The sequence below is a fragment of the Peromyscus maniculatus genome, chromosome 15, assembly GCF_049852395.1.
Source record: "Peromyscus maniculatus bairdii isolate BWxNUB_F1_BW_parent chromosome 15, HU_Pman_BW_mat_3.1, whole genome shotgun sequence".
In the NCBI taxonomy this organism is placed as follows: Eukaryota; Metazoa; Chordata; class Mammalia; order Rodentia; family Cricetidae; genus Peromyscus; species Peromyscus maniculatus.
In genome coordinates, this window is record NC_134866.1 from 77,610,967 (window position 1) to 77,626,342 (window position 15,376).

Genomic DNA, 15,376 nt, shown 5'->3' on the forward strand with positions numbered 1-15,376 from the left:
CATTATGTCACTTAGCTGAAAGAATTAAAAAGTTAGAATACACACGAATACACACACACACACACACACACACAATACTTAAGATAGTAAAGAGCCTAATTAAAATTTGCAACCATCAAATGCTATAAATATTTTCAAAATAAATACATGATAAGAGCTATAGTAAATACCAAACACATCTGCTAACTTCATTAATCAGTTAAGCTTCACTTAATTTTCACACAGATTTTCAAAAGATTTGTTTATCAGTTTTGTGTGTGTATGTGTATCTGCATGAGTTTATGTGTACCATGTGTGTGCAGATGGAAGAGGAGGTCTGAGGGCATTGGATACCCTAGAACTGGAGTTACAGACAGTTGTGAGTTGCCAGAAGTGGGAGCTAGGAACAAAATTCTGGTCCTCTGCAAGAGCAGTACATGCTCTGAAACACTGAGCCATCTCTCCAGCCTCAGTTTTCAAATTAAGTTATTAATAAACCACAACTTCTTACTTGAAAGCTGATATAGAAAATAAAAATACTAGTTTATCTAAATTACATAAGACCATGTTTTTTTCAAAACACTTTTACTTCTTTGTTACACTACATTATTGAAGATTAAAATGTTTCAAAGCAAAAAAAAAAAAAAAGAAAAAGAAACCAAACCAAACAAACAAAAAACCCAGAATATTCAAACTCCTACCCTAGTCACCACAATCTGTTTACACATTACTTATATAATTTGGTAAATCTATTCTTGCACTAGACCCACTGGGAACTCAATTTATTATCTACTTATTTATAAAAATAACATTTAACCAAGAAATAGAAAAACAAAAACAAAAAACCAGGAAAAGGGTAACCATAGTTGTTGTTGCTATAGTTTCTAAAATGATGTCTTAAATGAAAACCAAATACATGAACAGGTAAAACTATCTTTCATCCCAGCACTTGGGAGGCAGAGGTAGGTAGATCTCTGAGTTTGAGGTCAGCCTGGTCTACAGAGTGAGTTCCAGGACAGCCAGGGCTCCTACGCAGAGAAACCTTGTCTAAAAAGGGGGGGGAAAAGGACTACCTTAAAAATAAAAAGGACTACCTTAAAAAAAGAAAAACTAAAATAATAAACGTTTCTCACTTTTTTAAAGATTTATTTATTTATTATATATACAACATTCTGCCTCCAAGTATGCCTGCATGCCAGAAAAGGGCACCAGATCTCATTATAGATGACTGTGAGCTACCAGGTGGTTGCTGGGAATTGAACTCAGGACCTCTGGAAGAGGAGCCAGTGCTCTTAACCTCTGAGCCATCTCTCCAGCTCCCAAGGTTTCTAATTTTTAAGGGATGCAGATTTTTTAAATCTCTCATTTCCCAAGAACACTTTATTGATATGGTGCCACTCTAATTTTAAAAGTAAAATTATACATTTCTCAAAGACAGTGAGAAGTATTTTCAATTTAACAGAAAAGTATACTGCAATGTAAAACTGGGATACACCTTTAAAATTATTTTAGCAGCAAATTACTACATGGTATATTTCTTTAAAGACAGGTTTAAAAAAAAGTCAAATACGATTTTTTTTTCTAATAAAATACCTACTTTAAATTGCCTACAATAAAATTAAAATTACTTACAAGTGAATCTGCATCAGGACATTCACTGTTTAAAAAAAAACAAAAAACAAAAAAGATGAAGCATTACACAATTCAATTATTAGAACTATCTGCTAATTATATCATATTTAGAATACCTATCTTGGTATTTAAATATAGCTTTTGTTTGAATTCTGCAAAAATATTTTGAGAAATCAAGTCATGAAGATTAAAATAATATTAATTTAACTTAAAATTCAAAAGTGGACCTTCTCACCTCAAAAATAACTAAAACCATGAACAGCTCCCACATAATCTAAAATGCTTGTGGCTGGCTGTACTTGTTTCCCAGGAACGCATTCATCAGTGTGATCAGCAAAGCTGTCTCTTCTACAGGGCTTTCTAGCAGTGCTTACATTTTTAAACTTAACTGGGGACGCCAGGGGTCCACAGGACAATCTATAGGACTGGCTTCTGTTTTTCTACATGCGGGTCCTAAGCACATCAGCTTTTGTCTATAATGTCTTCAAATTGTAAGGTAGTAAGTCTTTAATGCTATGAACTAAAACCAGAAAAACTGACAAATCTAGTCGTTCAGAAGGGTTCTTCTTCTTCTTCTTCTTCTTCTTCTTCTTCTTCTTCTCCTCCTCCTCCTCCTCCTCCTCCTCCTCCTCCTCCTCCTCCTCCTCTTCCTCCTCCACCTCCTCCTCCTCTTCCTCCTCCTCCTCCTTCTCCTCCTCCTCCTTCTTCTCCTTCTCCTTCCAGTTTAGACATATACTTTGAATATTTTCAAAAAGACCTTTTTTTTTCCAAAAGCAAACCATTCTTAATCACTTAAAAACAATGAAAAGGATTTGGGTAATATTTAAAATACTTACACAGACTCTGCATCCTTTTCCTTTTTAATTATTCCAGGCAAAGCAAACGTCTTTCTTTTCCTTGGTTTTATGCCTTTAACATAAATGTACATTGTAAAAGAAATGTCTGTTCTTTTAAGGATATAAAACACAAAAACTCAAGACAAATTTTTTTCACGACAAGCAAATTTTGGATGAAAGAAATAAAAGTATTTTCAGGAGTGGTGGTGTACACCTGTTATCTTAGCACTCTAGAAGCTGGGGCAGAAGGGTTTTAAGTTTGTTACCAGCCCAGGATACATGGCAAAATGCTTTTCTCCAAAATTCCTAATAAACTAATGAATGGAGAATCAATGAATGAGCAAAGAACCAACATAAAAAGCATCAATTAGTAAAGCCTACAACTTATATCATTCAGAGTCTGTTTCAACTTTTATGTAATGCAGTATGGTTCATTAAAGGATTATAGAATATTCACTTAAAGAAATTCTCTTTTCTTCTGGTAAATATTCCCTTGTAACTTCAGTTAAATGAGCATATGAAGATATATTAAAACTAAAAAAAAAATTTGCACATGCCTTTAATCCCAGCACTTGGGAGGCAGAGGCAGGTGGATCTCTGTGAGTTCAAGGCCAGCCTGGTCTACAGAGTGAGTTCCAGGACAACAAGGCTATTACACAGAAGGGGGGGAATATATAATTCACTGCATGTGTTTTCAAAAGTATTACCTTGGGCTATGGGTATGTCTCGCTAGTAGAATACAAGTAAGGCCTGGGTTCAGTATCCCAGAGCATTAAATATATATATTTGAACACTGTGCCAGCATCAGTGGATAGCATAGCAGCAGTGCTTTCTATCTGCTCACCAAGCAGAAGACACTAGTTCCCATAGAGTCAGTAGATTACAAGCAGTCAACTTACCTTCCACTGCACTAGCAGGGTCACACTCTTCAAACTCAATAAGGCCTGGGTGGGAGAAGAAAAAACTTGCTTCAAAAAATAATTACCAGACAAACTGTTTTAACTTTGAAACTTCAATTTGAAATATTTAATTACGTATTTATTAATGCTATGTGTGCCTATCTGAAGTGTGAGTGCGGGCACACATGTGGAAGTCAGGGTTCTTTCTACTTTGCTGAGCAAGGGTCTCCGCGTATCTGCTGTACTTTGTACTCCAGGCTGGCTTGAGAGCACACTGATGCACACCACTGCATAAGCTTTCTCACATGGGTTCCAGGGACAGAACTCAGGCTGTCAGGCTTGAGCTGCAGATGCTTCTAGCTGCTGAGCCATCTCACCAGCCTGACGAGACATCCTCTATGAGTCTGATGGCATCCCATCATGCTGTCACGTGCTCCAGTGCTTGTTAGAGTAACCAAGTACTGGGCTGTTCCTGTAGGTGTGTGTGAACGAGTGAGAGAACTGCAGGAACCTGCAGAGGTCAGAAGAACTGGTTCCTCCACTCTGCTTCCAAGGATCAAACTCAGGTTGCCAGGCTTGTACAATAATATTTTTACCTGCTGAGCCATCTCACTGGGCCTCGGTAACAATGTTTTTAAATATTTATTTTTCTTTTGTGTGAGTACCTGCATGTGTGGATATATATCACACACATGTCTGGTGCCTGAGAAAGCCAGAAGAGGGTGTCAGATCCCCCTGGAATTGGAGTTACAAACAGTTGTGAGCTGCCATGTAGGTGCTGGAAACCAAATTCAGGTCATCTGAAAGAGCAACAAGTGCTCTTAACTGTTGAGCCATTTCTCCCAGCCCCTCAGTAATAATTCTTAATTAAATAATCCTAACTGGGAAAAAAGAAAAACAAAAAAGTAAGGGCTGGAAAAATGGTTCAACATGTAAAGATGCTTGCCACCAAGCCTGACCACCTGTATTTGACCCCTAGGAACCACAAGGTTGGTAGAAATCATGGAGGGGGGGCGGGGAGAACTGACTTCTGTAAGTTTTTCTGTGACCTCCACAAGTTCACCCTGGGGTGCACACCCCCACCAGACACACACATAGATGAATGTGAATTAAAAATTAAAAACTGAGACTGCTCCACTATACAATCATTACTGACAACTCTTTCTAGGTTATCTTACAGAGCACAGGCAGTCTCTGCTTTTCAGCACCCTGCAGCACAGTTAGTGGAGAAGACAAGCACTAAGAGGCAGGGGCTGATCCCTGCCTGTGCTCCTGGGAAAGCAGAAGAAAGCAGAAACAACACTGGAGGACAAGCTTGGCACCTCATCTGTCCCATTCTTTAGTCTATCAACTCCCAGAGTTACGCTTAGCAAATACTAGGTCTTCAGTTGCATAAATAAGTACATCCTCATTAAGTGGTCACCTTAGGATCAAAAATCCAGAGCTCTAATTGTATTAGAAGGCCAAGATATTTTAAGTGCAGTTTACAGGCAATGGAAAGATTTTTGTTTGTTTGAGGCAGGGTTTTAACTATGTAGCTCTGGCTGAGCTGAAACTCACTATGTACACCAGGCTGGCCTTGAACTCAAGAGATTCACCTGCTTCTGCTTACCAAATGATGGGATGAAAGGTGCACACCACCACACCTCACATAATGGAAATATTTTTAATGTGAAAAGCACGCTCATACACATAACCTGGCAAAGTGGTCTGAAAGAAAAATTAATTAAGTGCTACTAAGAGGGATGGATATACTGCAGAACAAGAAACAATAAGGTAAACTCAGACAGAAAGTAATTAAAATAGCCCTAAAATGACAGAACTGCAGACTAGCTTTACATGTCGTAGAATAAGGAATGTTTCATACATGAAGTAACACATGGTTTAGGTGACAGTAAAAGAAACAAAAGGCTTGAATTATTCTCCTTCCAGCATCCTCCAGTTAAACATCACACTACAAGTCATCTCTCCCTAGAGCATCATGTCATTTAGAGTACTTAGGGTTATAAAAGTCCAGCATACTTTATGAAATACTTAATTTATGAGTAACAATTGACATAGCCTTCATTATTCAGAAATTTATGGGCTGGAGAGATGGCTCAGAGGTTAAGAGCACTGGCTGCTCTTCTAGTTGTCTTGAGTTCAGTTCCTGACAACCACATGGTGGCTCACAACCATCTATAATGAGATCTGGTGCCCTCTTCTGGCGTGCAGGCACACATGCAGGCAGAACACAGTATACATAATAAATAAATAAATCTTAAAAAAAAAAAAAAGAACTTTATAAACAGTGACTGACTTAAAGAGACAATAACAGGTTTCCTTCCTTGTTCTTCTGAGATGTTACACTTAACTATGTGCTAACTGATGACCAGAGTTCTTGTTGGTGACTTAATACAAAATATTTCTCTAAAAATATAGACTAAATGTTCCCTCTCCCTAATTTTTTTGGTTCTTGTTTCTCTTCAAATCAGATGGCCACTGCTTCTGCTTATTCCCAGAATAACTAAAATAGTCCACAAAAGGAGCTGATAAAGCCCTAACCAACTAATTTTACCAGTATCTTCATATCTACGTCATTATTCTGTAACACGTGACTAAGAAAGGTTTATCACTTATACTCAAAACAGCCTTAAAAGGTCAAACAATTTAAGGAGATTATGTAAACCCACATTACAGATCTGGAACTGGGCAATCACTTAGAATCTTTTAGAGATCTGCTAACATTACAATGAGATGAAAACAGACAGCACGATAATAAAGGTAAGGAACTAACGCATGCACATCACACAATCAGCAGCTCTTCTGGACTATAAATTACAGAGTGACGTCGGTCTCGGCGTCACCAGTCCACGTTACTGGCTTTCTTAAGTACTAGGAGAACCTGAGAAAATACAGTGATATGTCACATAGCTAAGGAAAAGTTTACTCAAACAAGGTAACCAGAGATGTGGTCACTCATAAATCCCCCACCACTATCCAACCCCTCATTTTACTCAGTAACTATGGAGGAATCTCTAAGGTACCAGAGGATTCGAGACCCAGGGAAGAAAGACACAACAAAACATCACCACCAAACGAATCAAACTGTGCAGATGCAATGTGCAGAGAAAAAGTCTCTAACTGGATGCTTTTATGCAAGAAAATAACAAAGGCATCCTTTCAAAGTAAAATCAATTACTTCCTCACAAACTTTGACTAGACATATTATAGACATCTTGATCAATTTCCCCCTTTATCTTTTATACACACACAACCCAAAATCAATTCAAAATAAGATAGTGTCCAGTGAAATTATACAAAATGACATTTTTGCAATATAAAATATGAAACCATAGAATATATACAAATGTTTATACTAAGTACCATCCACATATACTTTTCCATTAAAAATAGAAAGGCCAAGAGTTCCTAGCATAATGCAACAGACTCCTCATAAAAAATTAAATCATGCACAGATTTTCCTGTTGCAAATGGCATGTATTCCTTCACACGGCTGGCTTTGTGCCTGGCTCGGCGCCAGCTGCCAGCTCAGCTGGGTGTCACTGCATGGCCTGACCCCCCCCCAGCAGCGTATCACTGGTGTCACTGCAGTCTGACCCCCCAGCAGCGTGTCACTGGTGTCACTGCAGTCTGACCCCCCCAGCAGCGTGTCACTGGTGTCACTGCACAGTCTGACCCCCCCAGCAGCGTGTCACTGGTGTCACTGCAGTCTGACCCCCCCAGCAGCGTGTCACTGGTGTCACTGCAGTCTGACCCCCCCAGCAGCAGTGTGTCACTGGTGTCACTGCAGTCTGACCCCCCCAGCAGCAGTGTGTCACTGGTGTCACTGCAGTCTGACCCCCCCAGCAGCGTGTCACTGGTGTCACTGCAGTCTGACCCCCAGCAGCGTGTCACTGTGTCACTGCAGTCTGACCCCCAGCAGCGTGTCATTGGTGTCACTGCAGTCTGACCCCCCCAGCAGCAGTGTGTCACTGGTGTCACTGCACAGTCTGACCCCCCCAGCAGCGTGTCACTGGTGTCACTGCAGTCTGACCCCCCCAGCAGCGTGTCACTGGTGTCACTGCAGTCTGACCCCCCCCAGCAGCAGTGTGTCACTGGTGTCACTGCAGTCTGACCCCCCAGCAGCGTGTCACTGGTGTCACTGCAGTCTGACCCCCCCAGCAGCGTGTCACTGGTGTCACTGCAGTCTGACCCCCCAGCAGCGTGTCACTGGTGTCACTGCAGTCTGACCCCCCAGCAGCGTGTCACTGGTGTCACTGCAGTCTGACCCCCCAGCAGCGTGTCACTGGTGTCACTGCAGTCTGACCCCCCAGCAGCGTGTCACTGGTGTCACTGCAGTCTGACCCCCCAGCAGCGTGTCACTGGTGTCACTGCAGTCTGACCCCCCCAGCAGCGTGTCACTGGTGTCACTGCAGTCTGACTCCCCCCCCAGCAGTGTGTCACTGGTGTCACTGCAGACACACACACACACACACACACACACACACACACACACACACCGTTGCATGTCACTTCTGAGCTGTTTCACGAGAGGAGAGCTTATCCAGCCCCTCCCTCGGATGCCCTTCACTGCTCTTTAATTATAAGACAGTACTACAGCCAGAGTCAGAGTCTTAATTACTAGTTTGCTACAAATGGAATCTCAACTGCTTTAGACTCAATTAATTATGTATGAAGATAAGTAACTGCTCTTAGCACTTGGTTTGTGCATGGTCACAGGGCAACGTAGTTTACATAAAGGAAAACCATTGCTTCTGTCTCTTGATGTTCTCATCACACATTTTCTAAAAAACGCCACTTAATTCCACTTATAAGAGAACAATCCCAAAAGGTGAGTAATTCAAAGCAAAGTATCTTAAATATGAGGTTTCAGTAGAAAGTAGAAATGAATTGTTTCTACAAAAAGCCATCGACCTAATGAATTCACCCAAAGTAATTTGGATCAGAACTTTGGTATTAATCTTGAATCACCAAAATGTCTTGTTGAATGAGGTTGAATAACAAGTACATGGTATATTTAACTAACAGTTCACACTGTCCTGGTATTTAATGCTAAATCTGAAGCCATCAACAGCAAATTCACAACTGTCACATTAAAAACTGCCTTAAGGGGGGCTGGAGAGAAGCTCAGTAGAAGATCATTTAATGTTCTTGCACAGACCTGGGTTCAGTTCCTACCACCCTTGTGGTGGCTTACAACCACCTGTTATTCCAATTCCAGTACATCTGATTGCATATAAAATAAAATAAATATTAAGGTTCTTCCATAAAAAATAAAATTAAAAAAAAAAACTGACTCAAAACTCAGTATGTTGCCGGGCGGTGGTGGCGCACGCCTTTAATCCCAGCACTCGGGAGGCAGAGGCAGGCGGATCTCTGTGAGTTCGAGGCCAGCCTCGTCTACCAAGTGAGTTCCAGGAAAGGCGCAAAGCTACACAAAGAAACCCTGTCTCGGGGAAAAAAAAAAAAACTCAGTATGTCATAGCTATCCAAATCAAGTACAGTTCTACAAATTCCCAACTAAAGAACACCTGATTCAAATTAGTTCAAATTAGAGCCAAGGCAAAACACACAGTACCTGCAACCACACACTCTAAGGAAGTCTACTGAAGGAGAGGGAGAGGAGGGAGAGGGAGGGGGAGGGGGAGGGGGAGGGGGAGGGGGAGGGGGAGAGGGAGAGGGAGAGAGTGTTGCGTGCACGCAGTGGGTAGGAAGAACAGAGAGGTACCTAACACTCATCTTCAAGCTTGTTCCTTGGCTTGCCAGATGCCTGAGACAGGCAAGCTAACAGTAGAAGAGCATCAGACTCAAGCCTGCGGGTGTACCCCTCCTCTGGGACTCAAGTTCTAGTTCTAGCATTTGGTTTTTAGCTAGGTAGTAACTTACTGCGAATGTAGGATGATCATTTATATTACTTATGAAAGGGGAATGCTTAGGAATGCCTTATACATGATTTTTCTCTACATATATTCATCCAGTTTTTTCTTTTTCTCTTTTGCTAAACCATTTGAAAACTTACAGATATCAAGTATATCTATTTCAGTAAAGATCCTGTGGAAATAATTTCTTTAATTAGGTAGTTTTAAATCTCATCTGGCCATCAGAAAATCCTACTACAACACTTCTCACCCAATGATCTAAAGTTATGACCACCTGGAGGACTGGTCGAGCCACATCTCTAGGTTCCAACCTCAGAGAATCCTGGTCAAGTCCAGGGTAGCATTTAGGAGTCTGCATTTTAATGGTCCAAGAATCACACTAGAGAACACTAGTTATAACTAGAATAGTTCTAGAGGACACTGGGGTTGTTATTGTTCATTAAGTCTAGACAAGGCTTCCCCAGCTATCCTGTATAAAAACTACCCAGGGGCCATATTAAAATACATATTCTGATTTGATTGGATAGGGTTGTGATTTTGTTTTGTTGGTTTTAGAGACAGAACTCACTCTGCAGACCAAACTGACCTCAAACTCAGAGATCTGCCTGCCTCTGCCTCCTGAGATGGAACTAAAAGCATGCGCCACCACTGCCAGGCCAGTGAGTCTGTATTTTTAACAAGCATTCATCTGATTTAATGCTACAGTTTCTTTTTTTTTTCTTTTTTTTTTTTTGGTTTTTCGAGACAGGGCTTCTCTGTGTAGCTTTGCGCCTCTCCTGGGACTCACTTGGTAGTCCAGGCTGGCCTCGAACTCACAGAGATCCTCCTGGCTCTGCCTCCCGAGTGCTGGGATTAAAGGCGTGCGCCACCACCGCCCGGCTAAATGCTCCAGTTTCTTAACAATCAATGAAAGCTAAATGAGCTGAGGAGCATTAATTAAAATATAATGATTTTTAAAAATAGTCCCCAAATTAGATAAATAAAAATGGAATTTCTAAGGTGACAGGCACATTTATAATAAAAAATTATTCTTATAATCTTAATTTAAATATCCTTAATAATTAACAAAGTTCTGTGTCTTTTTCTTCATTTTATTTATTTGTTTGTTTGTTTGTTTATTTTTGCCATTCACTTATTTTCTTTAAAGTACCCAAAGAGTTAAATTCTTGGTTGTTGTTTTGGCTGTTAAAATTATGTATTTTGGACCAGACATGGAGGCACATGCCTTTAAGCCCAACATTTAGAGGCAGGGACAGGCATATCTCTTGAGTTTGAGGCCAGCCTGGGCTGCATACAGTAAAAGCCTATCTTAAAAATTAAGTAACTAATGAAAAGTAGAAATATAGAGCTGTGGTGGTACAGGCCTTTAATCCCAACACTCCAGACGCAGAAGTAGGCGGAACTCTGAGTGGAAGGCCAGCCTGGTGAGCAAGGAAAACCGCAGGCCAGGGAGGGCTATATAATGAGACCTTGTCTCAAAATAAAATGAAAACTAGAAATAATAATGGCTAGTGAATGGCCAGCAGGTAAAGGGGCTTGCTGTCAAGCCTGACAACCTTAGCCAGATCCCCAGGACCACATGACAGAAGCAGAGAATCAGCTCTATCCACACACTTTCAATACCCGTATGAACTCCCGCAGCTGATTTTCTTCTTTGGGTTACAATGCAATCTAGGCATTACTTATTACTTGCTCGAGTCATCCTCGCTATGACCACTGGGAGCTTTTCTGGAGGTTTGGTTTTTCAAGACAGGACTTCTCTACACAGTCCTGGCTGTCCTGGAACTCCCTCTATAGACCAGGTTGGCCTCAAACACAGAAATCCGCCTGCCTATGCCTCCCAAGTGCTGAGATTAAAGGTACGCAGCACCATGCACTAGAAAAACACTTCTTCAATATGACACCAAGCTTTACTGGTGAAGCAGGCCTGAAATAATAGCTACGTGGGAAGCTGAGGCAAGAGGATGAGTTCAATGCCTATCTGGGCCATACAGTGAATTCTAGTAAAAACAAGGCTGGACAATATAGCTCAGTGGTGGAGCAGCTTGCCTAGCATGTGACAGGCCTGGATTAAACACCAGCAACACAATTTAAAAAAAAATAATAATAACATCAAAGACATAAAACATAAAAGTAAGAATCGGGTGAACTGAACTTGATCAAAATTTTTTCCTTTTCAAAATGACAACCTAAGGGCTAGAGAGATGGCTCAGTGGTTAAGAGCACTGGCTGTTCTTCCAGAGTACCTGGGTTCAATTCCTAGCACCCTCATGACAGCTCACAATTGTCTTGAGTCCCAAGGGATCCAATACCTCTTTTGGCCTCCAAGAACACCAGCCAGACACATGGTCCACATACATGCAAATAAATAAAATAAAAAATAACAGCCTCAAACTAAGAGAAAATTTTCACAAAATATGAATCTGATATACAGCTTACAAATTCAGTATTAACAGGAGATCCAGTCCAATTTTTAGAACAGTCAAAAGATCTGAAATTCTTAGACAAGAAAAATTATAAATGGTCAAACATTAAAAAAAATGTGCCATATTAGTTCTTTGGGAAATGCAGATCATAAATTCTGCTAGATAATCCCTCTATTCAAATTCAACACAAAACTAAGAACTGATATCAACAAAGTAGAACCTAAGTGCCTCACTAGTCAGACTGCAAAATGCTGTGGACACAGAGTTTGATAAAATGGATAAAATGGAATCTGAGTTGTTCACAGCAAAATATTTCCCATTATTCAACATATATCAAAAGTTTACAGCAAAATGTTAGAAAAAACTTATGCTCAATATACACTTTCAAGCAACTTCTCTTGCTTCAAAGCCCCATCTCCAGCTGTCTTAATGGGTCTCTGAGGCGGAGACAACGCGAGAGCTGGGGTGATGCCGAGCTCAGCACAGTCACCTCTCTCTGGGAAATGCCCCTTCTTCAGGCAGGGGAAGCACAGCCATATCTGTAACACAGGACCTAGCCAGAAGTGACTGGACTAAAAGATTACCTGACCCAACCTGAACCAATCATAGGATTTCTCAAAAAAAAACCTTGGAAAAGAAAAACAAACAAACAAAACCCTTGAATTCACTGACTCTAAGCCATGGGTGCAACTAAGAAACCAGGAACATCACCAAGACATTGCTGAGCTCCCTTTATTTCATGTACTTATGGAAACAAAGAAAACCGGAAACCACGGTCATAGAGACATCTCACTTTCTTACTCCTGGTATGCGTTTCCTTCTGAAGCCTTGCCACATGCCTTAGCTCGAAGCATTGAGATACCTCAGTTTTCTTCCAATAAACTACCTTTTAAGCTCAAACTGGCTGAAGTTAACTTCTTTTACAGACCATAAAAAGAACTAGAACCTTTTTTTTTTAGTTTTTTTTAATTAATTAATTTATTTTTTAAATTACACTCATGATATTCATTAATTACACTCATGATATTAATCACATTTGTGGTATTCATAGATTACATTCACAGTACTAATTCAATTATATATATGTATTTTTTTTAATGCCGAATGTCATTCCTTGAAGTGAGGAGGAGATCTTAAATACAGGCTTACAGCACAATGGGAGGACCCTGGAGGGCAGAAGTTCCCTACTGATGTTTTACAATCTTGCATCTAAGCTGTTAACGCCTATTATTCAGGATACACAGACAAGGAACTTCCCTTAAGCATTCAGGAGGGTGGAACCGGCAGGGAATTAGCATAGGGAGGATATCAAGGTCAAGGGCCGCAAGCAAGGTAACAGTTACCCAAAACGGGGGCCAGGGCTCTATAGGTCCCCGTTTTATTAAAAAATGAGCTTCTGACTTGGGTTGTGTGGGACGTCAGCAGGTCACCTTACCTGTCATGGAGACACCTGCCCAGGCCACACAGGTGCTCTGTCTTAGGTTGGTGAGTGCCCCCCAGGAATTACCCATCTCTGAATACTCATTATCATATAGGCTCAATCATGTGTGAGCTGCATAATTAATTGCTGCCAAGGATCTCAAAGTGGCACTGGGCTTGCAATCTGTGTTAGAACCTTCTTCATGCTACTCTACACACAACTTTTAATCAAGCCACGTCCAATGGTACATGTCTGAATTCCAGCCTTAAGGAAGCAAAGTCAGGCAAAACTAGGAAACTATGAGACCCCAGCCCCCACCAAAGGAGGAGGAAGAGGAGAAAGAGGAGGAGAAAGAGAAGAAAAAGGAAGAGGAAGAAGAGAGGGAGGAAGGCAAGCAGACAGCTTGTCTGGCTGTAAAAAATCAGCTTAGGAAAACAAGAACACTGCCAGGAAGTGATGCCACTCACCTTTAATCCTGGCACTAAGGAGGCCAGTCTGGTCTACAGAGCGAGTTCTAGGACAGCCAGCATTACACAGTGAAACCCTGTCTCAATGCCCCGCCCCCCAAACAGAGAAAGCAAAGAAAAAACAAAAAATTTTTTCTGTGATTTTTTCCTCTTATCTTAAAAGCAATTTTTTGCCAGGTGTTGGAGGTGCACTCCTTTAGTCCCAGCACTCAGGAAGCAAAGGCAGGCACAACTCTGCATTCCAGGTCAGTCTGGTCTACAGAGTGAATTCTACGACAGCCAGAGCTACACAGAAAAACCCTGTCTCAAAAAACAACAACAACAAAAAGCAAAAACCTGGGTTATGAAAGATATAAATCTAATTGTTTTTCTAGTTCTAATTCTGTCGTGAATCTTTTGGTTTTGGTGGTAGCTAAGTGCATAAAATACATTTAGTACTCAGGGTAAAATTTAGTATAAAGCTCCACATTTTTCCATTCCAAGTATCTATTCTAAATATAGAAGCTCACAGAGTTGTACAAACTTAGGGTCTGGTTAATTTGGGTGTGGTAAATTTTTATTTATTTGCAAATATTTTTATAACAAATTTATAAAATTTAAAATAAGTCTAGGTAGGGTCATGGATAGTAAGTTCTCTAGGTTTGGTATTTTATCAAATCTTCAAGGAGGCCTAGAAAGATGACCAATAGATAAGTTGTATTTTTCAACAAGTTTTTGTTTTACATTATAATTTTCAGTATGTTTAATACAGAAGCTGAAATAGTTCAGACAACTAAACTAACACAGTAATTTCATGTAGGAAGTCTGATCAGAATCTCATTTTTCTTTACATCTACCATTTCTCAAGCTCATCCTATTTTATTTTTACTTTTAAAGATCTGGATCTTTGACTCTGAAGTACTTTGGACTCTTCAGCTGGAAGCCAGAACCTACTTTGCATGAAATGAAAACAAAGATAAGTTTTTTAACAAAACCGTTATCTTTAAGCATTACATTGTGGCCTATTAACTTTTTGTTTTTAAAGTTATTTATCCTTTTGATTCTTATAACTGGCAGTTACTAAATTTTTATGAAAGCATACAGTAAAATTAACAGGAAGACTATAATATAAACAGGAAACAACAAAACTATGGATCTTAAATTGAGCATACTGGTGCGCCTATAATCCCAGCACTAGAAGTGATGCAGAAGGATTGAGTGTGAAACCCTGGGCTACACAGCCAGTTCCAGACCAGCATCAATTGTGTAAATATCTTTTAGCAAACTAAATATATGAGAACAATTAAGGCTGCTAGGATAAAGTCAGAATATAAATAGAGATCTAAATTAGAAAACACTTGTTTCTTCCTGACTCTTTCAGACTACAGGGTGCTGTGGTACTAAAAGCACCCAGTTATTATAATTCAAATTCCAGAAAAACCAGGCAGTACTAACTACACATAAAGGAATTTTTATGATTATCTCAAATACTAGGGAAACATTTGAACACTCCCAAAATATTTGATTTACACAAGATACCACAAAAAGATATGTTATATCTTGTAACAGAAAACTTAACTAAAGATTATCTATTATCTCTGGCCTCTATAACAAACATCTCCCCCCAGAAAGATGTTTACATATTAAATATATACATTTGAAAATAACAGAGCCCCTGGTTTTCTCACTAAAATCTGTATCCCATAAAACTAAAACTAGCAAGGAAACTCATTAACCAGAGAGGCCCTTACAAAACAGTAGAAATAACAGACATCAACAGACTAGACTGAGACTAAGACTAGATGACTTCTTAGGTAATAAAATACTTTAAATATACGGATTTTATACAATTACAT

The 15,376-nt window shown here is 40.0% G+C and overlaps 1 protein-coding gene across 4 annotated transcripts in view; it reads right to left on the reverse strand.

The window, feature by feature from the left end:
- The window catches only part of Fcho2 (FCH and mu domain containing endocytic adaptor 2), a 112,417-nt gene that overhangs the window by 41,525 nt on the left and 55,516 nt on the right, over window positions 1-15,376 (reverse strand). For all 4 annotated transcript variants that reach the window (XM_076552113.1, XM_076552114.1, XM_076552111.1 and 1 more), the window contains exons 9-11: window positions 3,347-3,391; window positions 2,448-2,520; window positions 1,612-1,636 (exon numbers count right to left, since the gene is read on the reverse strand). In XM_076552113.1, coding sequence (XP_076408228.1) covers window positions 1,612-1,636; window positions 2,448-2,520; window positions 3,347-3,391 — 143 coding nt within the window. The remainder of the gene's footprint in view (window positions 1-1,611; window positions 1,637-2,447; window positions 2,521-3,346; window positions 3,392-15,376) is intronic.